Raw genomic sequence first — 24,626 nt, 5'->3', positions numbered from 1 at the left:
ATATAATCACGCATTTATTAGGCTAAATTATATGCTATTAAATGAAATGAGCAGGGTCATATAATAACTTAAGCTGGTTTCCGTAATTATGGAAGAGAGGTCTAAAAAAACTTTCTTCTGCACACACTGACACACATACAGAAAAAACAAATACATATGTATAAACACATGCATATGCATACATACACAAGTACACATATTTTATGTGAGTTTATGTATAGAAAATTTAAAAAACCTACTTTGTTTTTATATGTACATTTATACAGATGCACAGCATGGGCAAAGCACTAGGGATGGGGGAGTAGTTAACAAAAGGGAAAGATCAACGACTAAGGCTGCATATAATTTAATTATCTATCTATGGAGGGAGACATATAGAAAAGCACTAATATTGTGTGGTTTTGGACATGTGTTTCAAGTGTCACAATGAATGATGACCCAGTGGAATCAGGGAAAAGTATTTCATAGGAAAGATAAAATGTAAGAAAAAAAGTTAAGCATTTGCTAGACAGATCAAGAAGAAGGGGATCAACAGCCATAGAAACGGAGGTAAGGAAGCATGAAAGAGCCAGCGTGGCCATATTGGTGTGGCTAGAGTGCAGCTTGCTGAAGAAGGAGCAGGAGAGTCTAATACAACGGACAGGAATGACATAAACAAGCACATGAAGCTGGAAGAACTAGAAGCAGCCCAGTGTTGGCACACAGAAGCAAGTATAGACCTTTGGTGAACTTCGACACTGGAGGGGCAGGCTGAGGAAGAGAGAGAGAGACTAGGAAGAGGAATGGGAGGAAAGTGAGGAACTGCAGTGAAGAAGTAAGTGGTGAATAGTTTAAATGAGGCCCAGAAATGAGGGGGCATGAGGGCTGAGAAAGACTACTAGATCTGGCAGGTGTTCAGTGAGAAACGTGGTGGGATGATGTCAATACCGTGAATGGAAAATTCAATCTAAACAATGAGCCAAGCACAATAAAACAAATGGCAATGAGTAACTCTGAATACATAAGAAATAAAACTGAGATAGAGAATACACAATAGTCCTGGAATAAGGCTCCAGTCCCATTCGAACAATTATGTCACTAATATTTATCTGCATGTATATGTATATCTATATATCCATATAGCATATATACACCCACACAATTACCCATTGATACCAAAATATTCTAAGGCTCAAAACAAGGGTAAAAATAAAAGTGTAACTATTCATCCTTGGGAATTCCAGTGGGCATGCAGCAATGATTTTGTGTGTTCTAACTAAATTAAAAGAAATATTAAGTTTGTGTTCTCACCACTTGTACCAAAGTCACCATTAAAAAATTGCACGTTGGGCTGGGGATTTAGCTCAGTGGTTCTGTCACCTCCCTTGCAAATGCAAGGACCCAAGTTCAATCCCCAGTACCAAAAAGGCATGTTGTATTAAGTCACATAACATGATATTCAGAATAAACTAATGCATAAAGAAAGGCCTATGGGGCTTAATTTTCAATGTGTACAACCAATGGTGGATTTATGGCTGCTGAAGTGGTGGAAATCCCCATATTAAAATATGTTTCACAATTAACTTACTCATCCTTTAATCTTGCATTAAGTTTAGGAAGACCCATGTATTCACACAGTTCCTGGAAGAATATTTTGACAAAAATCCTACTAGATGATGTAGTTGTTTCTTCGCTCAGTTTTATGCATTCAAGAACCTGAAAATTAAAGTTAGAAAGACACTTTTATTTTGACTATTACCAGAGGAAAAAGTTACAACAAGTTTATGTATTTTTTGAAATTAGTATTTTTCTTCAACTAGAATTATCTCTGAATCTCTCCCCTTATGCTGACATGTGTTATCTCTTAGCAAAGTTTAACATTACTTCTCAATACTAGTTTTTAAATATTGAGATGCTAAAGAAACAGATTGCATTCTCTTTCTTGAGTAGTGTGTTTTTATAGCAGGGAAGATACAGTGTTTGAGCATACATTGCTAAAGCAAGATCACTAGCTCCTACATTTTACTTAACAGTTATGTGTATATATAAGAGTTCAGGGCAAAATACCACATATAGCTTCAAGGTATAGTTTCATGTAGCACATATAATATATGCAGAGGGCTGTAATATTATCCCCAAAGCAGGCTGTGAAGCGTCAACTCCACAACTGGCTTGCTTTGAGAAGTAAGTCTGGCTGAAGCCTATGTGCCAAAGTCAGAGTAATCTGCACCCAAATTCTGTTCCCACAACTAAAACCTTCAGACTAAAAGGACGATGTTCTACGTAGTCATATATTGTCTATTTTTTTCCTAATTTGAGAATGCTTTGTCTTGTCCTTTATGAGCCTTGTTCACATTAATTTCCATATAAACCACATGTTGGCTTTACCCCAACTGATTACCAATAAAAGTCAGTGCCTAGGACTGTCCAGTGCCTCTGTCAGTTGTGCTGGCATTGATCGTTCTGGAACCCTGCTTTTTCTCTCTTAGTTCTCTCTCTTGGTGTATCTTTTTCTGAGGCCTGCATCGTCGTGTACTGGGCAGGTGGGGACTGGAACCTGACTGCAGGGGTCTCTAACAAATATAGAATAAAAGTAAAAGAAAAAATGATGGATTTTCTGAATACTAAATTATGGTTTAAAAATCTCCATGAGATTAAAATGTATTTTAAGAGAAATAAAAATAAAAATAACCTCCAGATTTTAAGAGCCATGTGTTACAGGAATCTATTAGTTAACTGTTTAAAACTGAATTTCATTTCTCAAAAAAGGTGAAATAAGTAAAAAAAAATAGTATAAAGGATGCTGAGTTAGCTTACAAATGTCTATTAGTGTAGAAGAACTTAGTAATTACAAGTAAGACAAAAGTTACACAATGTTTATAAGATGAATAATGTTGCTTCATGCTAGCATTAGTTGTGGTATTCTACAAGGTGATTCTCTTCTCTTTATTCCTGGATATAGTTTTTTATTCTTCTTTTCTCCCTCCCTTACTTTTCTTTCTGAAATATTCCTTCTGCAATATTGCTTGTGTTATAATCTACCATTTTATGGTCTGTATTATTGTCCCAGATATACTTTACCTCTGCTTAAATGGTAATCCCTGAAAGTAAAGACCCCAGAGTGGCTAAACAATGGTGGCAGAATGGACAGTAACTGTACAACAAATACCAGATATATGAATATATTTCAAATTCAAGTCTTGTGCAGATTTTCCAATAAAAATTATCTTTCCTTGTTCTACGACTACACAATCTCCTTTTTTGTTTATTTGAGATCAATGTTTGCTTAAAAGAATATATCCTGCCAGGACAAATGATTTCTCTTGAGTGCTAAAAAGAGCAACTATGGAAAGTTACTTTTGGAAAAGAGACAATAATTCAGAGGTATAAGTACCACCAATATAGGGAAATGCATGTCTTTACTTCGTGATATGAGTAGTGTGCACATGAATGTGTATCAACAGAAAACGAAAATATGATGCTCTCCCTGAAAATATTTCTAGTGACTACTATTAAAAAGCATTTTTAGTTTGGACTGTTATATAATCCAGAATAGTATTTCTTATACTTGCATATCATTTAGTACCTTAGTTATCTGATCCTATGTTACATAAACAAACCCTCAAAAATAGCACTTCCTGTAAAACTGTACTATATATTTTCATTTTAGTGCACATATCCTAATAGGATAAGTGTGGCTAGGGGATAATTAACATATATTTGAGAATATCAGGGGAGTAGGAAAGAAGTATAAATATTGACTCAATTACTTACACTCCATGGAAGTGAATCAGTGTATAAGAGATGAGCAAACATTTTGGCAACGTTCCTCAATTTGTTTGTTTCTAAGCGATGGATGGTATCGTACTGTTCTTTGAATATACTTTCAAAGGATTCCATGTATTCTTTTTTCAGCATGCAAAATCTCTAATAAATAAAAAACTGAATGTCAACACCAGTAAAAATTGAATGCTACTACAAATATGAGCATATTGAGCTTCTTAAATTTAATGAGTTAAAACAAATATTTTGGACAACTTAAAAAATATGTATCACTGTATCTTTCTGTGACGTGACGTTCAAAAAGAAGTTATATATATGGGGTTCCAGGATGTGTATGCTATAATAAAACTATAATGTAGTTGATCCTAGATACATATATTTGTGAAACATACATTTATACTTTTACCCTCTCAGTAGAATTTGAATTTAAAAATATTTAGATCATGCTTTACTTGTGGTGCCTGAACATTTTCCTGACTGGTAACTGCTTAATCTCTAAGCAGTATTAATTCTTGTACTGGAGAATTAATTATTGAAGTATGTAGAATTTTTAAAAATTGTTGAGGAATGATACACAAAGTTAAGGCCCTGCCAAAACGAAGCAGAAAGGAAGCTAAATAAAGTGGAAAATCTGAGAGAATTTGCTTTTAACAAAGATACCGTATTAGATAAGATCACAAATCAGAATCATTAGTTCACTATATTTATGTTATCAAAGGATTTCTATTAAATTCTGACATGAACTCACCCCAGCTAATAAGCCAAAAAATTTCTCATAGGTCCTTTGTTGGGCACAGCAGTCAAGTATCATATTGCAGAGTTCTTTCTATTTGAAAAAAAAAATCATTCAAAACACAATAAATCTATATTGTATGATAATTTACCTATGACAGCGGCTGGCCATATTTTTAAAAGTTTAAATTATTTTGAAAAGCCAGGTGTGATAACACATGCCTATAACCCCAGCACTTGGGAGGCTGAGGCAGGAGGAGTTTGAGCTGGGAGTTTGAGGCCAGCCTAGATTACATAATGAATTCAAGGTCAGTCTGAACTACATAGCAAGACCCTGTCTCAACCCCTGCCCCAAATATTTGAAAATTTGCGAATTTATAAAAAAGAACTTCAATCTATAAGCTCAGATTTTTTATAGCTCTAGTTTAGCTGTACCATCTATAACTATTTATGCTAATTATATTATTAAATTCTAAGCCCATGTAATTATGAGCCACTTGTAAAAAAAACTACTATATGAAATATGTATCAAGAACTTAATATACTGCATTCTAAAAGGATTTTATGCAGAATTCTTTTAAATACAGACTGACCAACACAGTATGTAACAATTCAGTTATACACTTCTCCCAAGGATATAGAGTCAACTGTTAAGAGAATACATTTATCTGCTTTTGGCTTTTCCCCCCAGGGATCCAACTCAGGACCTTGTGTTTATGAAGCAGTAGCGGTGACACTGAGCTATATCCCCTGTCCTAAAGAATATATTTAGTTAAGTTTAAAAAAGGCAGAATATAATGGGTCTTCACTGAAGCAAATATAAATACACACAACTTTAACAATTTTAACTTAAATAACCTTCTAGTTAGTAAAAGAAAAATGAACTTAAAAGAACAAAGGGGAAAGAGATCACTATGCCCGTGGCTCAGTTTCCTGGTCTCATAATAAAAGTCACACACATCGATCTATATAAATAGATGGAACCACTGCATTACTTCTTCTCAAATATGCTGTCCAATCAGCTGCTGAGTTGCCCTGAAAACCTCTTTAGAAATTCTGTTGAACCAATGGGTAAATCCCTGAGCAAAAAATACAAAAATGATTTATTCTTAACTACAGATTTTAATTAGTAAGTATTATTAATTCCTGACTAGAGAAGTATATATTGCTTACAAAACTTCATAGATGGAAAATTCAGGACACATAGCGATCAGAGAAAAAAAAAATCTACTCTCTGATCTATAGTGGTCATTGTAGATGTGAACAGAGATCTTTTTCTACAAAAAATTTGTAGAAAGTTTAAAATAACAATTTTCCAAATATAGTAACTGTAATACATTTGCTTTCTTTAAATGGAAAACAAGTCTGTAAAAATAAAATTTATATCCTTTTAGTTGATTTTTATCTTTATATTTTAATATTAAAAAAACTAGTCAACTTTTGATAAATTGTAATTTCAATCATCTTGAGAAATTGATATACATCACATCTTCATCATTTTATATTTTGAATAACAACTTTTGACACTTGGATTGTTAATAAAACAAATACAACTTAGATTAAAAAACTGTAGATATTTTCAAAATTAGGTGTGTAAGTATTACTGCACACACTTATATAGACAATTTATGTCGGGAATCCAGAGTGAGGTCTTAGGACAAGAATCAGGAAGGGAACCCTGGAGAAGCACTGAACAAATACCCTGGAATTGCACAGTCAGCATGGAAGCTCCACTAGGTTCCGATTCATATTACTTATAAATACATGAAATTAAGATTTATCTCCTTAGTCACGTGTCTCCAGTACTGTGAAGCCACATATTGCTACTGTACCAGACAGTAAAGAATTCACAGTTCCCATAAGTGTGGGGAGTTGGAACAACCAGTACTGCTCCAGAAGCTGACGGTCTGCCTGGAAACAACCTCCACAAGGCCTTCATCTTAAGACACAAGAGTTACTTCAGATGCCACTTTATTGCTGGATTTTTAAAAAACATCAGTCACAAGTTGACTCAAATAAAAAGTTCATAAATGCACAAGTTCTGAAAAAGTATACCTTGTCAAAATTTCACATGTACTGAAAATTCAAAATGAAGGTTTCTGAATTCTGCTGTTTTATATGAACTTGGTACATTAAAATTCACTTTAAATTTTTCTACCAATGTTGTGTTTTACAATAATATGGCAGTTAATTAGGTTTTAAACAATAAAACATGGTAATATGCCTGTAGCATTGCTAACTGTCAACACTGCTTACAAAACAAATTACTTTCTTCCCTAGGCTAAAAGCAATTATAAGTTATTCCCCATGGCATTGAATAATTAAATATTTTAACATTTCAATTAAATATTACAGCAATTTTAGAAGTCTTCTGAGTACATGAAAAGAGATGCACTGTCACTTCCAAATATTATCAAAATATATTGATGTTAGTTCTAGAACAACTACCCTCTGGTTTAATATTAATAAAATTTATAATGACTTAATTATATTCTACAAGTTAATGTAAGAAAATCATGGCATAATTTCAATGTCAATTATAATTTTAAAGGTTAATTTACTAATTTATTTCCTTCCCAGGATGACATTATCAATTATAGCCTGAGTATACACATGAACACTCTCTAATATGCCACTAAATAAACTGTGAAAAAGAAAATTTTTAAAAAATTAAAAAGCCTAAGCTTTTCTTAAATTTCCCTATGGCATTTCAAGAATGAATCTACATTACATAACAAAGACTGCCAAGCTGAGTGGCACATGCTTATAATTTCAGCACTCTGGCAGGCTGAGGCAGAAAGATCAAATGTTTGAGTCCAATTTGGAATATTTTGGGATTTAGCAAGACCCTACCTCAAGAGAAGAAGGAAGGACAGTAAATATTACAGGCTTTAGAGCAATTTCTATCAAAACTTCTCATTCTGTTGTTGTGGTGTGAAAACAGCCACAGGGTTAAGGGAGAGATCAATGAATGGGTATGGCTTTATTTCAATAAAACTTTATTTATACAAAAAGCCATGGGGGCTGGGAATTTAGCTTAGTAGTACTGCCGCCTGCCTCACAAGCACAAGGACCTGAGTTCGATTCTTGGAACCAAAGAGAAAAAAAAAGTCACTGGGCTGGTCAGTCTGCCAATACCTATAGCAGATCATATTTAAAGCCTTAAACAAAGAAAGCAAACAGCCTATGAGAGAGAATATAGTCACTCTGACATTTGTGCTGAGTCTGGTGCACATAGAGCAAGGTGTGTAAAACACAGATACCAAAACCTTGGCTCAGGTTTCAAGGATCCAATATCTTATGTGGGTATAAACAATATACTAAAGAAGACAACTGGGCAAAACAACAACCACCAGACAAAATAATCTATCCAACTGTGTGTTATCCTTGGCATCTGTGTTCTGATACTTTAGTACACTGAGTTATAAGAGTAAACCCCATGGGACTAAGAGAAGGCCTTATTTACTTAATCACCAAGTCTCAGGCACTTTGCAGAATGTCTGACACATAGCACGTGCTGAATTCATTTTTAAGTGAATTAATGAATGAAAACATAATGCAGGTGCATCTATATCCAATTAAAGCAATGTAATACCACGTGCTGCAACTTTTATAATTTCTATTACAAAAGGATCCTTTAGTGAGTGAAAACAATGAACCAGGTTATTCATGAAATAAGAAGTTTCCCACTGAATTTAAGTCACAATGGGAGTTACAGGTAACCATTCAGAAACTCTACATACAGGGTGGTGCTTCAGACTCTGTATTCTTCCAAAATACCACTTAAGCAGATAATTTAACTCATTGAATAGCATATATGAAGCCCCTGAACTCCTGAACTTTCAATTACTTCTAAGTTATAATATACATTTAAAAAATATTTAACATTGAGTCATTGTTTCAACTGATGAACCCTAACTCTTAACTCCCTTAAACATTTTTATAACCGATACATACTTCCTAAGAGACAAAAAAAATATTAACGTACTGTTTGACTTTCAGGAAATTCCATTTTCAGCAATTTGTGAGCACATTCTTCAAAATCTAAACTATGGAGATAAGATGGTCACAGTAGGTTAAAAATTTGCACCAATAAGCTATTTTACATACAATATTACTTTATTATTGTTTTGAATACTCTTTTAAATGCAACTGCATATTATTTTATTATACATAAAACAAACACAGCTCTTAACTTTACAAAGAATGAAGTACCAATGGATAGTATAACATAGATGAACCTTGGATTATGCAATGCAAAAAAAGCCAGACACAAAGGCTAAATAAACAATTCTATTCATATAAGATGTTCTGAATAGTTAGGTCTGTAGACATGGGAAGATTAAAGAACTAGGGTGTAAGTGCTAATGGGTAAAGGATGATTTAATTGTTTTTCTGTGTGTTTGTATATTACTGGGGATTGAAGGCAAGGTCTTCTCAGAGGTGCATTCCCAGCCCTTTTTTTTATTCTGAGATAGGGTTCTGCTCAGAATTTAGAGTAATAAATATATTCTGAGAATAGTACTGATAATTACACAACTCTGTGAATGTTCTAAAATGAACTGTATACTTGACAAAGGTGAATTTTATGTTGGCAAAGACAAATTGATATGTACTGACTTTCATTATTCTCTCAAACCATTCAACCTCCACTTGTAATGAGTTAGATAAAAGGGTTTTTGCTGTACTCGATCTTCTTCATTTTAAGGTGAAGTAATAATAAAATACATAGTATATAAGCTTTTTCCATTTATGCAATCATAATAAGCTTATCAGTTGTTCTTCAGATCCACACTGGTCACTGAGGTACAGCAGTAGTCAATTTTTAGGTGTTACTAATACCTTTTTCTTTTAATACTGCAGGTTAATAATGATAACAAAATTTATTAAATATTCTAGTTTGATAATCCAGTATTAGAGGACAAATCTAAGTATAAGGAACCAGGTCCCAGATCTCAAGGAATACTTTCCTTGAGGTTTTCTGGAAAGCCAGCTGTTTTTCATTTATTGTTGAATAAATCTAAGAAAGAAAAATATATCAATACCTATATTCAAAAGCTTATACAAAACAGCAGGTAGGATGTAACAAAGAGAACAAAGACAGATAAAACCTTTAAAATTTTATCAGTTTATCCATAAATATTTATAACCATCTAAAATTTTTAAAACATGTATTTCCACTCATCAGTCACAAATACTGGGAGGTAAAAACATCCATATGACACTATCCTGATTTAAATTCATAAACAATTAGGGTTTCAAAAAGATTAAGAGACAAGTTGATTCAATCCTCTCATTTTATAGAGGACAAAAGGAAGACAAAGAGGTTTTGTGAGACTTGCTCTTGGAAACATAGTCCCAGAAGTACAACTTGAACACAAGTATACTTATGCTTTGAAAAGCAATTTCTTGAAATGCATATTATGTTTAGAGAAACAAGAAAACTTCTAATTAAGAAAGGAACAAACATAAGTCAAATTTCTCATGTTTACATTAAAATCTCAGCATGGAAGAATAAATAATATTCTACTATACTGGACCACCTGCTTTTATTAGATAGTGCAAGCTTTTTACATTTTTCTACACTACTAAGTATTTCCACTTCTCCTTGATCTAATTCTGGAAGAGGTCAAAGATCCTCCAGGAGCCCAGCATGACATCAAGCCCTTAATCACTACTTTTACAAGTTATCTTAGTTCATACCGAAATACATTTTATAAAAAATAAGTACAAAATGGTAAATAATCACAATAACTTGTAAAGAAAAAAATCATGCTTTTATATAGTATTTATATAGACTGAATTTAAGTATCTTCAGTATACCATTTACCTACGACAATGAGCAAGCTGATTGTGAAATTGATTCAGGATTAATGAAGATATATTTGCAACTTTTATACAAGTAGAATGCTCAAATCCTCAGCAGTATAAAATTACCCACTGAAATGATTCTGAATTTAGTTTTATATCTCTCACCTATTCTATTATTTACTAGATTTCACAAGTACAACTAGATAAAACTCAGGATGGTACTAGGCAATAGAAAAAGAAGTAAATTTATAAAAGCTTAGTTGTAAATAATATTTAGCATTGACAAACTCAAGAATATACTAATACCAAAAATTAAGGAAGATGTGAATTTTTTTCTTTAGTTTACTTTAAAAACAGGAGAAATATTCAACGAATTTCCTGAAATTTCTGAGAAGGTCATATAAGTGAAATAGAAGTGCCAGGTATGTGGCATATGGCTCAGGAGATGGAAGCAAGAGGCTCAATTCTGGGCTAGCCTGGATAACTCAGTTAGTCTGTCTAAAAGCAAAAAAAATCACACTGGGGATGCAGCTCAGTTGCAGAACACTTGCTGACTTTTTGTGGGGAGGGGATTGTAACGGGGAATGAACTCAGAATTTCACACTGAACCACAGTCCCAGCCCTTTTTATATTTTTTATTTTAAGGCAGAATTTTACTAAGTTGCCTAGGCTGGACTAGCATAGTTCTCTCTCAGATCATCTATCCAAATTTATAACACATTACCATTAACTTAATTTTCAATGGTAGCATAAACCAAACATCTTGACTGTTTATCTTAGACAATGATTGTCCCTATTTATTTGCACTGGACAATTCTGTATATAATTCTCTATCGATATTTCTTTAGGAAATATAACAATGAAAAAGACGAGTCAAATGGCAAGGATAAGCTCCTGATTCACAATTCAAAAACGTTTTGCATAAAGAATATAACTAAGAAAAACTAACAATATTTGCCACCAATAATGTTTATATTTCACAAAACAAGACTGAGCAACACTGCCTTAAAAAAGTGACTTCAGCTAAATTAATGACCAATAACAGGACCCCTTTGTGCAGATATTTGAAAACTAACATTTTTGTCATGATTTTCTATATCATTATACAAATCTCCCATCCAAGTCCTTTAAATACTTGACAATTGAAGTCTCTGAACTTCTTTTATAATACATAAGGTCTTAAGAACAGCAACTTTTGTCATATGTAAGATTTTCTTTTTTAACTGGACATTTAGGAGGTGGAACCCAACAAATACTAACATACAAGGTGGTAGGTACCGTATCTAGGATTGGTACCACTACAAAATAGACTATCACTTAATCTTTTTTTTCTTTTTGTTTTTTTTGAGACAGGGTCTAACTATGTAGTTGAGACTGACCTGGAAGCCCAGGCTGGTCTTGAACTCACAGTGATCCTCCTGCCTCAGCCTCCTGGGTGCTGGGATTACAGGCGTGTGCCATCATGCCTGGTTTATCACTTGATTTTTAATGCTTTTATTTTTTTTGAGTCTTTTTGTGACTCAAAGATTACCATAATTACAGTCAACAAAAGGGGCTTCTTTTAAATAATTATTCAAAGAGCTCTACTGTAACTCCTCCAAGTTAATGTTAATAACAACATTAGAATAGTAAATCTGCTTTTCAGACCTAGATTACTGTTGGAATTTTCTAAAAGGACAAACAAATGAAAGGTCAAATTTTATTTAGAATATATATCTATAACAAAATTTATCACCTTCTTTATTAAGTTTATATGAAAAAACACGAGTCTTTTTAATGTAAAAGGCAAAGAAATATATAAGGATAAACCAAAACAATTTCTAACCAATGTTCTGCTGTATAATGTTCTTCTGTTTGAAGATGAATCTAAAGCCAAAAAGTTTCAGACAAAATGAAAACAAGATGACTCCTGCTTATGAATCATCATTGCTATTACACCGTGGTCAACAGAAATACACAAAACTTAGCAACAAATCAAAACTAAGAAAATATCCCTTGGTGTAAAATGTAAACACTGTGCCCAGTAAATCAATATGCTGATACACATACAAATAGGAGAATGTAAGCATTTAACACCTTTCATTTACTTCTCTTAAACCAAAGTCACAGACTTCAAAGAAAATAGGTTTTGTTTTCACATCATCATAGTAGCTTTTACTTGATATTACATCAAAGGATTTTCAAAACCTTCCCAAGTCTAGTTTCTATTTCCATTAACATTTATTTCTGCCTGCGTAGTAAATCAATATCCCAAAGTCATAATAGTCATAATAGTGCTTCTCTGCTTATAATCAGAATTAGACACCAAGTTAGAAAAAAATTAAATTCCCACCATACAATTAAACACTGTTAGCTTTTTTTAAAGAAATAAAATTGCCTTTATATTTGTTTTTTTTAAATTAATTTTATTGGTACATTTAAGGTATACAATGTAGTGACATTGTTCATTTGAAATTTGCACCTTTACATAATCCATCTTGGTTCTTATTTTTTTACCATTCTGCCCTCCCTTCAACCCCTCCACCCCCCTCCCTGTCTACAAAGACTTTTGTTTTCATTTTTTCTTTTTCTCTTGTTAATTCCATTCCCATCTTTCTTTTCCCCCTACCACTCCCATTTCCCCTTCCACTTTGCACCTTTTCTTCCTATTTCAAGTTATCTATTATACCTTTTAGTCCTATTTACACTTGCAGTTTCTCACACTAGAGAAACTATATGGTATTTACACATAGGTGTCCTATTTATTTCACTTAAGAGTATCACCTCAATGTGCATCTATTTAGCTATGAATGTCTCTAGTTTCTCATTCTTTGTGGCTGAGTAGTGCTCCATTTTATAAAAAATCCCCACATTTTCTTTATTCAGTCTCCTGTTGAAGGGCAACTGGGCTTCTTCCAAGTTTTAGCTGCAGTGAATTATGCTGCTATGAACATGGGTGCACATGTATCATTGTGGTATGATTCTTTTAATTCTTTGGGAAAGACAGCCAGCAGGGGGATAGCAGGGTGAGATGTGACCTCCAATCCTAGTTCTTTGAGATATCTCCATACTGATTTCCATAGTGGTTGCACCAATCTACACTCCCACCAGCAGTGCAGCAGGGTACCTTTTTGCCCACAGGCCCACCAGCATTTGTCATTGGTTGATTTCATGATAGCAGCCATTCTTTCTGGACAAGGTGAAATCTCAGCATTGTTTACATTTGCATCTCTCCAATGACCAGTGATGTTGAACATTTTTTCATGTTTATTTGCTATTTCTACTTCTTTGTCTGAGAAATGTCTGTTTACTTCAGATGACCAGTTTTGGATTGGATCTATAAATTTGGGAGGTCTGATTTTTTTAAAGTTCTTTATATATTCTAGATAGACCCTAGCCTGAGGAACGGCTGGTTAAAATTTTTTCCCACATTGTGGGCTGTCTCTTCACACTGTTGGTGGTTTCCCTTACTGTGAAGCTTTTTAATAAGAGATCCCACTTGTTGACTGTGCTAGTTCATGGGCAACTGAGGTTTTTGTTCATTAAATCTTTTCCTATACCAATGTCTTGAAGAGTTCTACCTAACCTCTTTTCCAGCCAGTTTAGTGTTTCTATTTTAATATTTAGATCTATTTTTCAGCTAACAGCAGAGATTGTGCCCATAGTACAAAACATGATTAATAAATCTAGACTAGAGCAGACACAGATTAAAAAAATAGGGGATTGGAGAAACATGATGGAATCCCAAACACAGGAAACAAATGGAATCCACAAAACAGATGGAAACAGATTTCCAAGACATTAAAAACTCCACTGAAAGTTTAAGCAGCAGAACAAGCCAATGTGAGGACAGAATTTCAGATACAGAAGATAGGATTTAAATTAGTGAACAGGAAAAGAAAAATCTCTTAAAAATAGTAAGAGACTGTGAGAATCAATCCAGCAGCTGCTAGATGAGTCAAAGAATAACATAAGACCAACTGGAGTCAATGAAGAAACAGAAGAGAGTACAGATGACATCAAAAAACTGTTTACTGAAATAATGGCAGAAAACTTCCCAAATAGGGGGAAAGAACCTGACATACAGATAAGCGAAGCTTATAGGACTCCAACTAGCTGTGATTAAAAAAAAAAAAAAAAAAAATCTACACATAGGCATATAATAGTTAAGATTCCAGCAACCTAAGAGAACAAAATTCTAAAAGCAGAGAAAAGAAACAAATCACTTACAAAGGAAAGCCTATTAGAATCACAGCAGACTTCTCAACACAAACCCACAAGGCAAGAAGAGCATGGAGTGATGTATTTCAAGCCCTAAAGGAAAACAACCTGCAACCCAGATTGGTGTACCCTGCAGAGCTATGTTTCAAAATTGATGGGGAAATAAGATACTTTCAAGACAAAGAACACCTTAGGAACTTCATGAATACTAAACCAGCCCTCAAAAAAATTTTAAACAATATCCTAGGAAAAGGCAATGAGGATCACAACACAGGAATCCCAGCAGAATGAATCCATCAGTCACAAAAAGAAATTAAATGCAAAGGGGAAAATCCAACAAAAAGAAAATGTCATGACAAGGGTAAGTCATACCATGGAGAAGTCAATACATATCATTTATAACCATCAATGTTAATGGTCTCAATTCACCAATCAACAGAAATAGACTGGCAGAATGGGTCAAGAAGCAAAATCCAACATTATGCTGCGTTCAAGAAACACACAATTCAGAAAGAAACTCACAGAATGAAAATTAAAGGGTGGAAAACAATACTCCATGCAACAGGAACACCCAAAAAAGCAGGAGTAGCTATCCTCTTTGCAGATTAAATGGATTTCAAACCAACACTGATTAAGAGGGACAAAGAAGGACACTACATGCTTGTAAAGGGAACAGTCCAAGAGGAAGAGAACTATTTTTTGTTAGTGTTAAGTAAAGTTAAGGGTTTTTGTTAGTGTTAAGTAAAATAAATGAGAGATTTAAAAAAAAGCCCACCACTTAAATATGTACACAGCTACACCTTCCCAGTAAGGACAATTCACTCTTAAGGAGCCAAGTACAGACCTAGGAATTTGGGCATGGAATGGGTAGAGAAGTAAGTAAGTATAGAATACTGAAATGCTGTTTAATCTAATCACCCTGTCCTTCCCTTATCATACACACAAAATTGAGTATTAGTGTCTTACCTTGACTGAATAGCAAGATATATTGTACGACGAAATGAGACTAGATTAATTTCTGTTTTGTCATGAATAGTTACTTTTTGTCCTGCAAAAAACATTAACAATTACAAGAGTACAAAAATAAAAATGAAGAAATGAACATGTATCTCTGTAATCTTTCTAGACTTTAGAATTTCTCAGCTTTAATAATAGAAACACAACTTTATACTGTGCAAATTACTACTTACAGAATTAAAGATAACTACTTCAAGTCTTTCACCATATCATTTGGTTAGCTCAAAATCCAGAATTAAGCCAAGAAAACTAGTTTTCTTTTTGTGTAACCTGCTCATTTAAATACTATAAAAGGCTACAGTCATGCTCTTGTTTAGTAAAATGTTATTCCTAAAGTTATTATAAATATTTTAATAATTACAAGCAGAAACTCAATTTAAGACTGAACCTCTCAGTAATCACTGGATTATGACAGTTGGATGGATCTAAAATAAATGTGTCTATTTCTCAAAAATTTCCCAAATCTAATGTATGAAAGGGTTCTTTATACATATTTCAACAATATTTCCACATAAAACCAGAAAACTTTAAATCAAAATGTAGTAGTACATGGGTAATTAGATAATTTTAATAAAAATTGAGGAAAAAAATCTATTGTATAAAGTATGCTATAGAGTAACAACTATACTGTAAGATAGAACTAAAATAAAATACACTGTGTCCTAAAGAAAAAGATAGACTTTTAATATTCTCAAGTACATAATCTATATAATTTATATTGTGATATATTACCTGAGTATAACCAAAGTAAAATTCTAAGCTTATTTTTCTGTGAAATGATGTAATCCAACCTGAAGAGGAAGAACATCATGCCTGCTTCTCTATAAATATAGCTTTTGGCTACCCCACTCTATTTTGGCAAAATAAATAGCAAATGTCTACTCATTCATATCTGTCACATTATTGCAAGGATTATATCAATCAAGTGCATTCAACATGAATGAACCTTTCTTCTAGTTTCTAATATAATCAAAGACATAAAATGCAAACTAAAATTATGCTGGTTTAAAAAATGAACTTTCCTGATTAGTACTTCTAGAGCACTATTTCTCACTCTTGGCAACAGTGGCATTTGAAACTGTATTAATACTTGGTTGTAGGGGCAGTCTTGTGACTTGAAGGACATTTAACAGTATCCTTAGTCTTTACTCACTAGATGCTAGAAGCATCCTTCCAATAACCCCTAAAAAACTGAGAAACATTAAGGGTATTACATGAGAATAAATTATAGAGTATTCTGTAATATTACTTTAATAAGATACTTTACCTTCATCTTCTTCTCCTTCTTCCTCCTCTTCTTCTTCACTACTTCCTACGTCTTGGTCTGTATTTGAATCACTATCTCCTTCATCAAGTATTTCTGTGAGACAAAGGACGTTAAAGGAAAAAAAAATTAATGAGCAAATGATAGACTGGTATCTTAGTCTGAGAAGATAATTTTCAGTGCACTGAAACCCACAGCGTTGTAATAATTTGCCAGTTATGGTAGTTAGGAGTTTAACTTGATTGACTTTAGGATCTGTTCCGGGACTGGTAGAGAACAGTTCTAGGTTATATCTGGGTAAGTCATGAAGGTATGGCCTGGAGTCTATGTCTGGTCCCTCACCCCGTCCTCTCTGGCACTCTTGCTCTGCTTCCCCACCACCATGAACTAAGTGGCTTTAAGGAACTATGCGTTTTCCATCATGTAGTCTCTGCCTTAGCGCCAGCCAAGTCATGGACTGAAAGAGCAAATTAAACCTCTCCTCTTTCAAGTTGTGGGTGGTGGATATTATATCTCAGTGAAGAAAAACACCAGCTAACAAAGTGGATCACATAAGCCTCCTGTCACTGACGAGGTGGTCAGAAAGCATTACAACCTATTTAATTAGGCAGTCCCACATGTATAATTTTTCTGTCAGATAAAATGTGGGCAGGAAACAAAGATGTGATGAACAAACAAAGAGAAAGTAAACAAAGGTTTTCCAAAAAGCAAGAGCACTGGGAAAAACTAAGGCTAGATATAGAGAACAGGAATTCAGGATAAGAATACTTGGACAAAGGCAGAGGAAATAACTGAATAATTTAGCATTCATTTTAGATATACAGTAATGAGATCTTTATTATTATGCATACTCATTACACTGAAATTCACAATAAAGCATAATTTTTTTCATATATAAAACTAAAACAAATTTAAAAGCTTTTAAGAAAATCGGAAAGATGATAACTTTATTGGACTATCATTTCTTAAAATACAACTCATTCAGAAGTAAATGAAAATGCAGATTTTTTAATGAAAGACTACATAAGGACAGTCATTAACAGTAAGCAAATGAGAATAACTAAAAAAAATTAGTTTCTGTCCAATTAGATTCTGTTAACCTGAAAAAAGATTTTGCAAATCTGGCCAAGAGTTTACTTTTACATTTCAGTTATAACCAGCATATAAAGTTTTAGGAAAATTCTAATTTCCTTATATTTAAAAAAGCAGTATAAGTCAGAGACCACATATGTAAAGTTAGCAGAGAGCTTCACATTACAAGGCACAAATCATTTTTCAAAAATGTAGAGTTGTCATTTGGCCCCTAATATATAAATCTCCTTAAGAATATTTCTAACAAATGTGACTTCAAAAATATTCTTAACTGTGCAGTTCATTATGTAACATAGTTCAGACAGACTTTTAAAAGTAGGAACTATTTAGTATTCAATAGAAGGAGACAGGCACTCCTGCTGTTTTCCCAAATGCCGTAAACCTAAAGCAGAAGTACACCTGGGTCATTCTAAGGTACTAATTACTAAAGCTGTGCTCACTTCCTGCTGTGGCCATTTTTTTTTTAATGCCAACTCTAGAACACCTTATGAAAGGATGAAGGTCAAATGAATTGTCTAGTCATTTACATCATCCTCCTCTCATCTCATTTCTCCACTTTAGAATCTACTTATTGAAATCACTTGGGCAATGCAGTTTGATTTCATTAAATAAATAAAGCAGTGGTTTCGAAGACTGGCCTATGAGTACCTGGGGATCTCCGAGCACTGCCAGGTGTTATATGAGGTCAAAACCATTTTCCTAATAATACCAAGGCATTATCTGCCTTTTCACTGTGTTGATATCTGTGATGATTATTCAAAGTAATGGGGGTTAAAACTGCTATAATCCAAGCACAAATTAAGCGTCCAAATTGCACTAGTAGTCAATGGCATTCTTACTGCCACACTTCCACTCAGGGAAATAAAGCCCATTTCATTTAAAAATTTCCTTGATGAACAAGTAAAACACTAATTTTACTAAATCTCATTTCATTTTTTTTGGTACCAAGTATTGAACTCGGGTCCTTGTACTTGCAAGGCAGGCCACCAAACTGGTGAGCTAAATCCTCGGCCCCTCAATCTCATTACTTGAGAATGGGCCTTAGTTCTGTTAAATACAGATGTGCAGTGATGATGGTGACCTCAAGGACAAGCCCTGGTGTGGCTGCTTGACTTGCAATATGAATTAGCTAGTTTTTAAAATTTTCATTTAAAACAAATGACTATAAAAATATATAGTGCTCATGCATTTGGCAGATTATTTTGCCAAATGTAAACAAAGTGAACTTTCACCTCAAAGAAAACAGTAATATTTGCTACCATGAAAAAATTCAAACTTTCATGAAAAATTTTCATTTTTGGAAAAACGGATACCATTCTTTGAGCTTGATTTTTTTTTTTTTTTTTAGTGAGAATGGTAGTAATATTAACAAATGTGATTTCTTGATACTGTGTTACGTCATGTTATTATTTTAACATTTAGAAGATGTGCATAACAGTAAATCAATTTCTAAATGACCAATGCAACATGTTACAAAATTATACACTGCTTAAAGATCTATTGAAACTGACATACCAAGGGATTTTAATGTAATGGTATGTGAAAATCTATTGTAGTGACTTTAGATTTAAAACCAAAATTAATTTTTAGAAAATACTAGTTGTTAATTATTGGCATAATATCACAGAAGTATGTATCTATCTGTAAAGGTGTAAAAAAGTACTTCTATTTCTAATACATATTTATGTGAGGCTAGACAGTGAATTAGAACAGACTGTTTTCATGAAATTTCTTTGTATAATTATTTTCATAAAGTATGTAATTTATATTAATATGCACTAATTTTTATATTATTTTGAAATGAGTTAATATTCTTTTATATTGTCAGGTTTAATGTCTTAAAATGGAAAATATCAATAAATATAATACATATAATCATAAGCTGTTTGGTGTCAATAATGTTCAAAAATGTTAAGTAAAGATCTTAGGCCAAAGAATTTGAGAACTGCTGCAATAAAGGAAAGTACTACATTCCAGGCATTGGCCAACTGCCTGGACTTAACGAAATGGATAGGGAATTCCCAAATTTTAAAAAGAAATTATACTGGGTATGGTAATTCCAGGAAAACCATTTGGCATCTTTTAAAGAGACTGTAGAGAAAAGAAGTTTGCAAGAAAAGAAGGCAAAACAGGTTTAAGGAGTTCTTGTTTGTAATATATAACAGAAAAAGGAATATGGCCAGTGGTAGTGAAGAACTACCAAGAAATTAGCATCTAAGAAGAGAAACTTGTGTATTGTACCAGATTTTTAGGATACTGTATAGAAAAAGGGAAAGACCAAATTTTGTGCCTCTACTCTCTTCTCCCTGGAGCTTCCACAGCAATGAGGACTTCTCAAGCAACATCATAACTCAAGAAAAATAAACCCAAAGAGCTATTATATAAGTAGGCCTGGACAGTCACTTTAAGAAAAAATAAATTCAAATGTAAAAATATCAATAGTATTAACAATTATCACTGTCTGACTACTTGTGTGGCAAAATAAAGCACCTACCAAGCATTTTATTTATCCTTCCACCAAAGAGTAACATTCATTTTTACATCAAACAAGTAACTTGTTCCAAGTCAGTTAGCTAGTAATATCAAAGAAAAATAGGAATCAGAATCTGTCTGAAGTTGTTTATAAAGCACTAACACATGAATGATTATTTTCACTTTACCAATTTATTAGGCAACAAATACTGTGATTAAGGTTATTGGAATATCAGCCTGCTCTCAAGAAATGATAAAGCACACAGCGTTTAAAATAAGCTATACCAAAAACACCAAGTATTAAATTAGCACAGACTGTAACTGGTAAAGAAATTAAATAAAGGCCACTGGTAATCTATGAATATTTATAGAGTGGTGAGACTTAAGGGTTGGATACATTTGACTAGAGGAAGAGAAGAGAGTGATTACAAGATAAATAATTCAGAATGAAGTAAACCGTAGGTACATTCTACGAAGAAAAATAATGTCTAGAGAAGCAGTGAAGAGAATGGCTGCACAACAGCAGAGACTTCATGGCTTAGGATCAGCAAACTATAAAAATCTCAATTTTCTTCTATGTAAACAAAATAAATTATTATATAAAATCTTACCTATCTTTATTTTTCCTTTTTTTCCCTCGCCCCAATTCCCTCTCCCCTTTGAAGCTTTTCTTCCTATTTCACATTATTTATTATACATTTTTGTCTTCATTTACACTTTTAGTTTCTCACACCAGAGAAACTATTCAGTATTTAAACACATGTCTTATTTATTACACTTAAGAGTATGGCCTCAATATGCACCCATTTAGCTATAAATGTCTCTAATTTATCAGTCTTTATGGTTGAGTTCTTCACTTTATAAAAAAAACACATCTTTATCCATACATACCTTTCTTAATAGCTTTGTACTTTTCTTCATTTTCCATAAAATTAGGATCCATCTTGAAAACATCTTAAAAAATAAATTAAAAATTAAGTGTTTATTTTCCATATTTCTATCTGTTGATGCCCCGTGTCCTAGCCTTCAGGCCCCAGGCTTACTAAGAACATCTTCTGGGTTATAATCATCCTCCAAAGGGAGCATATGGGTGAACTGATCATCTTCTTCAACTAAGTCAAGGCCTTCCAGGATGACTGGGTGGTCCTTGAATCCATCTTTCCGTACAGCAAACATCACTTCAATCATATACTGAACTCTTTTGTCAATTTCAGACTCATGCAGAATGTTTCGAAGGCGTTCAAAGATAGCTAAATGATAAAACAATAAAGTAAGCAATACATTTTATAATTCTCTAATAAAAATATACATGAATACACAACGAAGACTATGCACTAACCATTGATTCCTCTTGGTGACACTTGTGTTAATTTGAGGCCACATTCCTTCAGAAAACCAATAGCCACTTCAACGCTGTCATCTGTGGGTCTCTCCAGGAGCAAAGTGAGCATCTCTAAGCATAAAACCTCATGGGCCTTACAAAGAATACAGACATATGGAAGAGAGGAAATGTTTCACATATTAACCTATTATTGACAATAATTTTAAAAAACTATTAAACTTGTTTTCTACAATGGCTATACTGCTCACTTTCATTGTGTATGTTACAAATTTAGAAATGATTATTCTAAAATCTTAACTTACTATCTACTGAATACAACTGTTGGGAGTTATTCTCAGAAAAAATATTCTTAGACATAAAGTGCCACAAACTCAAACTGAAAGTTAAAACTCATGTACTAATTTTTAATGATAATTATTTTCATAGTTCATATATATGGAATGGTAATACAGTTCTTTTTATAATACCCTTCTTTCTCTATGTCCACAACTCTTTATATCCATTTGCCAATTCATTCTACAAGCAACTCAGTTAAATAACAAAGTTTTTAAATTACATGAATATTAATTTTATCACAAAATATTTTAGTAATTTTCATATCACACAGTATTTTAGTAATTTTCATAATAACAGATTTGAATGCTTCTTTTTAATTAAAAACTACATGGCCAGCCAGGGATTTAGCTCAGTGGTTCTGCTACCTGCCTCTCAAGCACAAGGTCCTAAGTTCGATCCGTGGTACCAAACAAAAACAAAACACCCCCCAAAAAAAGACCTCCAATAAAACTACATGGCCATGTTCAAAATTAATTATTTATATACAATGCCAGGTAGAATGGGGAATAAAATTCTACACAGAAGATCTACTGTGAGAAGAAAATGAACCAGAAAGAAGGTTCAAAATGCTGTCCAAGTGTCTTTGTAATTCACACACTTGAAATGTAGAAGGAAGAAGTCCAAATCTCAGATCAGGGAAATATTCTCTTCACACTGTGCACAATATCAAAAACACATTCTGCACATTTTATGGTCAGAGAAGGGGTGTCAAAACATCTTAATCACTGATGAAAAAATGCTGCCCTGTACCTAGTAGGAGGAGGCAAAATATTAACTGTTTTTGTGGCAATTCTAAAATTCTCCAATGTAAGTGTAACAAACAAAAACAGAAATTCCTCTGCTGTTACAGGAATATGTAACAGGTTTCCAGTCTTCAGTAGTAAGTTATCTTTTTAATATGATGACTAAGTTAAAATATGAAAGATTTCTAAGAGTAGACATTTAATGTAAGAGAAATAAGATTAAGTATAACTTCAAAAATCTTCTCATATGCAGATAGTATAATGAAAATGATAACATATATAACGAGAGAAATCCTTGGAATTTAAACAACATTTTTTATTGTTTTTCAAGGATAAACAGAAACTAAATTGAATTCAACAAAACAGGAGATGAATACAATAGAAACTCTGTTCATTAAAATTATTTTCACTTAAAACAAAACTATTTACTATATTTTATAAATATCTATTTATTTGCAAGGAATTGAGTTGTTTTCTTTTGTGACAGAACAGTGAATAATATTTACTGTGTTCTTATGAATGTCAGGTGCAAAGGAGGAAGAAAAAGCAAAGCTATTTTCATTTTGAAAAGATTAAAATTGTTTAATCTCCTGTATTTTACAAGCTGACTAAAAATATTTTTCTACATCTACATAGTTGCAGCGAATAAAGGTTTTTCCAGGTATTTATTAGGATCTCATGAACACTAGGCACACAGAAAAAAGAGTGAAGATAGAAAATGTACTGCTTTACGAAAGGTTTAAACTACATTCTTTGAAAAAATCTTTTGTAGTAGTCACCAGATACTGAGTTAGAACAATTTGACAAAATACCTAAAATTACTGTGATTCCTCTATTAAAGAATATTAGATGTAATTTACTAAAATCTTAATGGTATTTGTCATGGATGGTAAATCAAAACAAAAAGAGATGTGTCACTGAAGTGGCATCAAGCCCATGGCCTAATGCCAATGAATGAGAGCTCATTTTGATAATAATTACTTACCACATTTTGGTTAATAAGATGTGCCACAAATTTTGAAGCAGTCAGACAAAGTTGCTGAAAAATGAAAGTAGATACAAAGTTAATCTATACACTAAAACCAATTTTTACTTTTGTATAGAATTTATAATCTAACACTTTTAAAATAGTAACAGGATAATTTTAATGAAAATCATAATGTGGAACGGTGCCATTACTAAGTAACTGTCAGTGTACAGTAATGGCCATCATTTTCACAGCTCATCAATCATTAGTGGCCAGGGGATATGCTACAGAACAAAAGCTACCATGAAGCAGTTTTTAAGGAGCATTCTTATGTGGAAATCAGCACTGCTTACTTTTGTTGATATGGTTTTACTGTTTCAGCTCTATGTCACAGTCTACATAATAAGCCAATCATATATACCTTATCATTTCTTCGATAGCCTTTTCGAAAATTAAGAATTAACCTCTTGAGGATTAATTCTCCAATTTGTGGAAATTTTGAGTTGATAATTGCCACCAATGCTGCATAAACATGTGTGAAGATTGGAGATGCGCTCTGTGCTTGCAAAACAGATCTGGACAGCAGTCCTCTGTTTAAAAAGAAAAACAATTTAATTAGGAAAAGACACTTGAAGTCCAGTAATAATATTCCTTTATAAACAATTATAACAGCTAATAAGGACTAAATTTTTACCATTTTATCTAGGGAATGAGTTTAACTACTAATAGATAAAAATGCTTTTGAGAAAACAAAATTTGATCTGTGTTCTTTGTAAAACAATGAGACTGGCAAGTGTGAGGCCCTGAGTTTGATTTTCCCAGTACCACACACACACACACACACACACACACACACACACACACACAAACAAAAAAAAAAAAAAAAAA

The 24,626-nt window shown here is 33.0% G+C and overlaps 1 protein-coding gene across 2 annotated transcripts in view; it reads right to left on the bottom strand.

The window, feature by feature from the left end:
- Cwc22 (CWC22 spliceosome associated protein homolog) overlaps positions 1-24,626 on the bottom strand; it is a 60,324-nt gene that overhangs the window by 5,746 nt on the left and 29,952 nt on the right. For both annotated transcript variants that reach the window (XM_010636791.3, XM_010636792.3), the window contains exons 7-17: positions 24,160-24,328; positions 23,757-23,810; positions 21,690-21,825; positions 21,394-21,600; positions 21,242-21,304; positions 16,790-16,882; positions 15,472-15,553; positions 8,483-8,543; positions 4,511-4,588; positions 3,754-3,906; positions 1,568-1,695 (exon numbers count right to left, since the gene is read on the bottom strand). In XM_010636791.3, the coding sequence (XP_010635093.1) occupies positions 1,568-1,695; positions 3,754-3,906; positions 4,511-4,588; positions 8,483-8,543; positions 15,472-15,553; positions 16,790-16,882; positions 21,242-21,304; positions 21,394-21,600; positions 21,690-21,825; positions 23,757-23,810; positions 24,160-24,328 (1,224 nt within the window). The remainder of the gene's footprint in view (positions 1-1,567; positions 1,696-3,753; positions 3,907-4,510; positions 4,589-8,482; positions 8,544-15,471; positions 15,554-16,789; positions 16,883-21,241; positions 21,305-21,393; positions 21,601-21,689; positions 21,826-23,756; positions 23,811-24,159; positions 24,329-24,626) is intronic.

Source organism: Fukomys damarensis, unplaced genomic scaffold (assembly GCF_012274545.1).
Source record: "Fukomys damarensis isolate Sample0158 unplaced genomic scaffold, DMR_v1.0_HiC HiC_scaffold_26, whole genome shotgun sequence".
NCBI lineage: Eukaryota > Metazoa > Chordata > Mammalia > Rodentia > Bathyergidae > Fukomys > Fukomys damarensis.
Note: the sequence above shows the minus strand (reverse complement) of the source record. Positions and strands in the feature narration are given on the sequence as shown.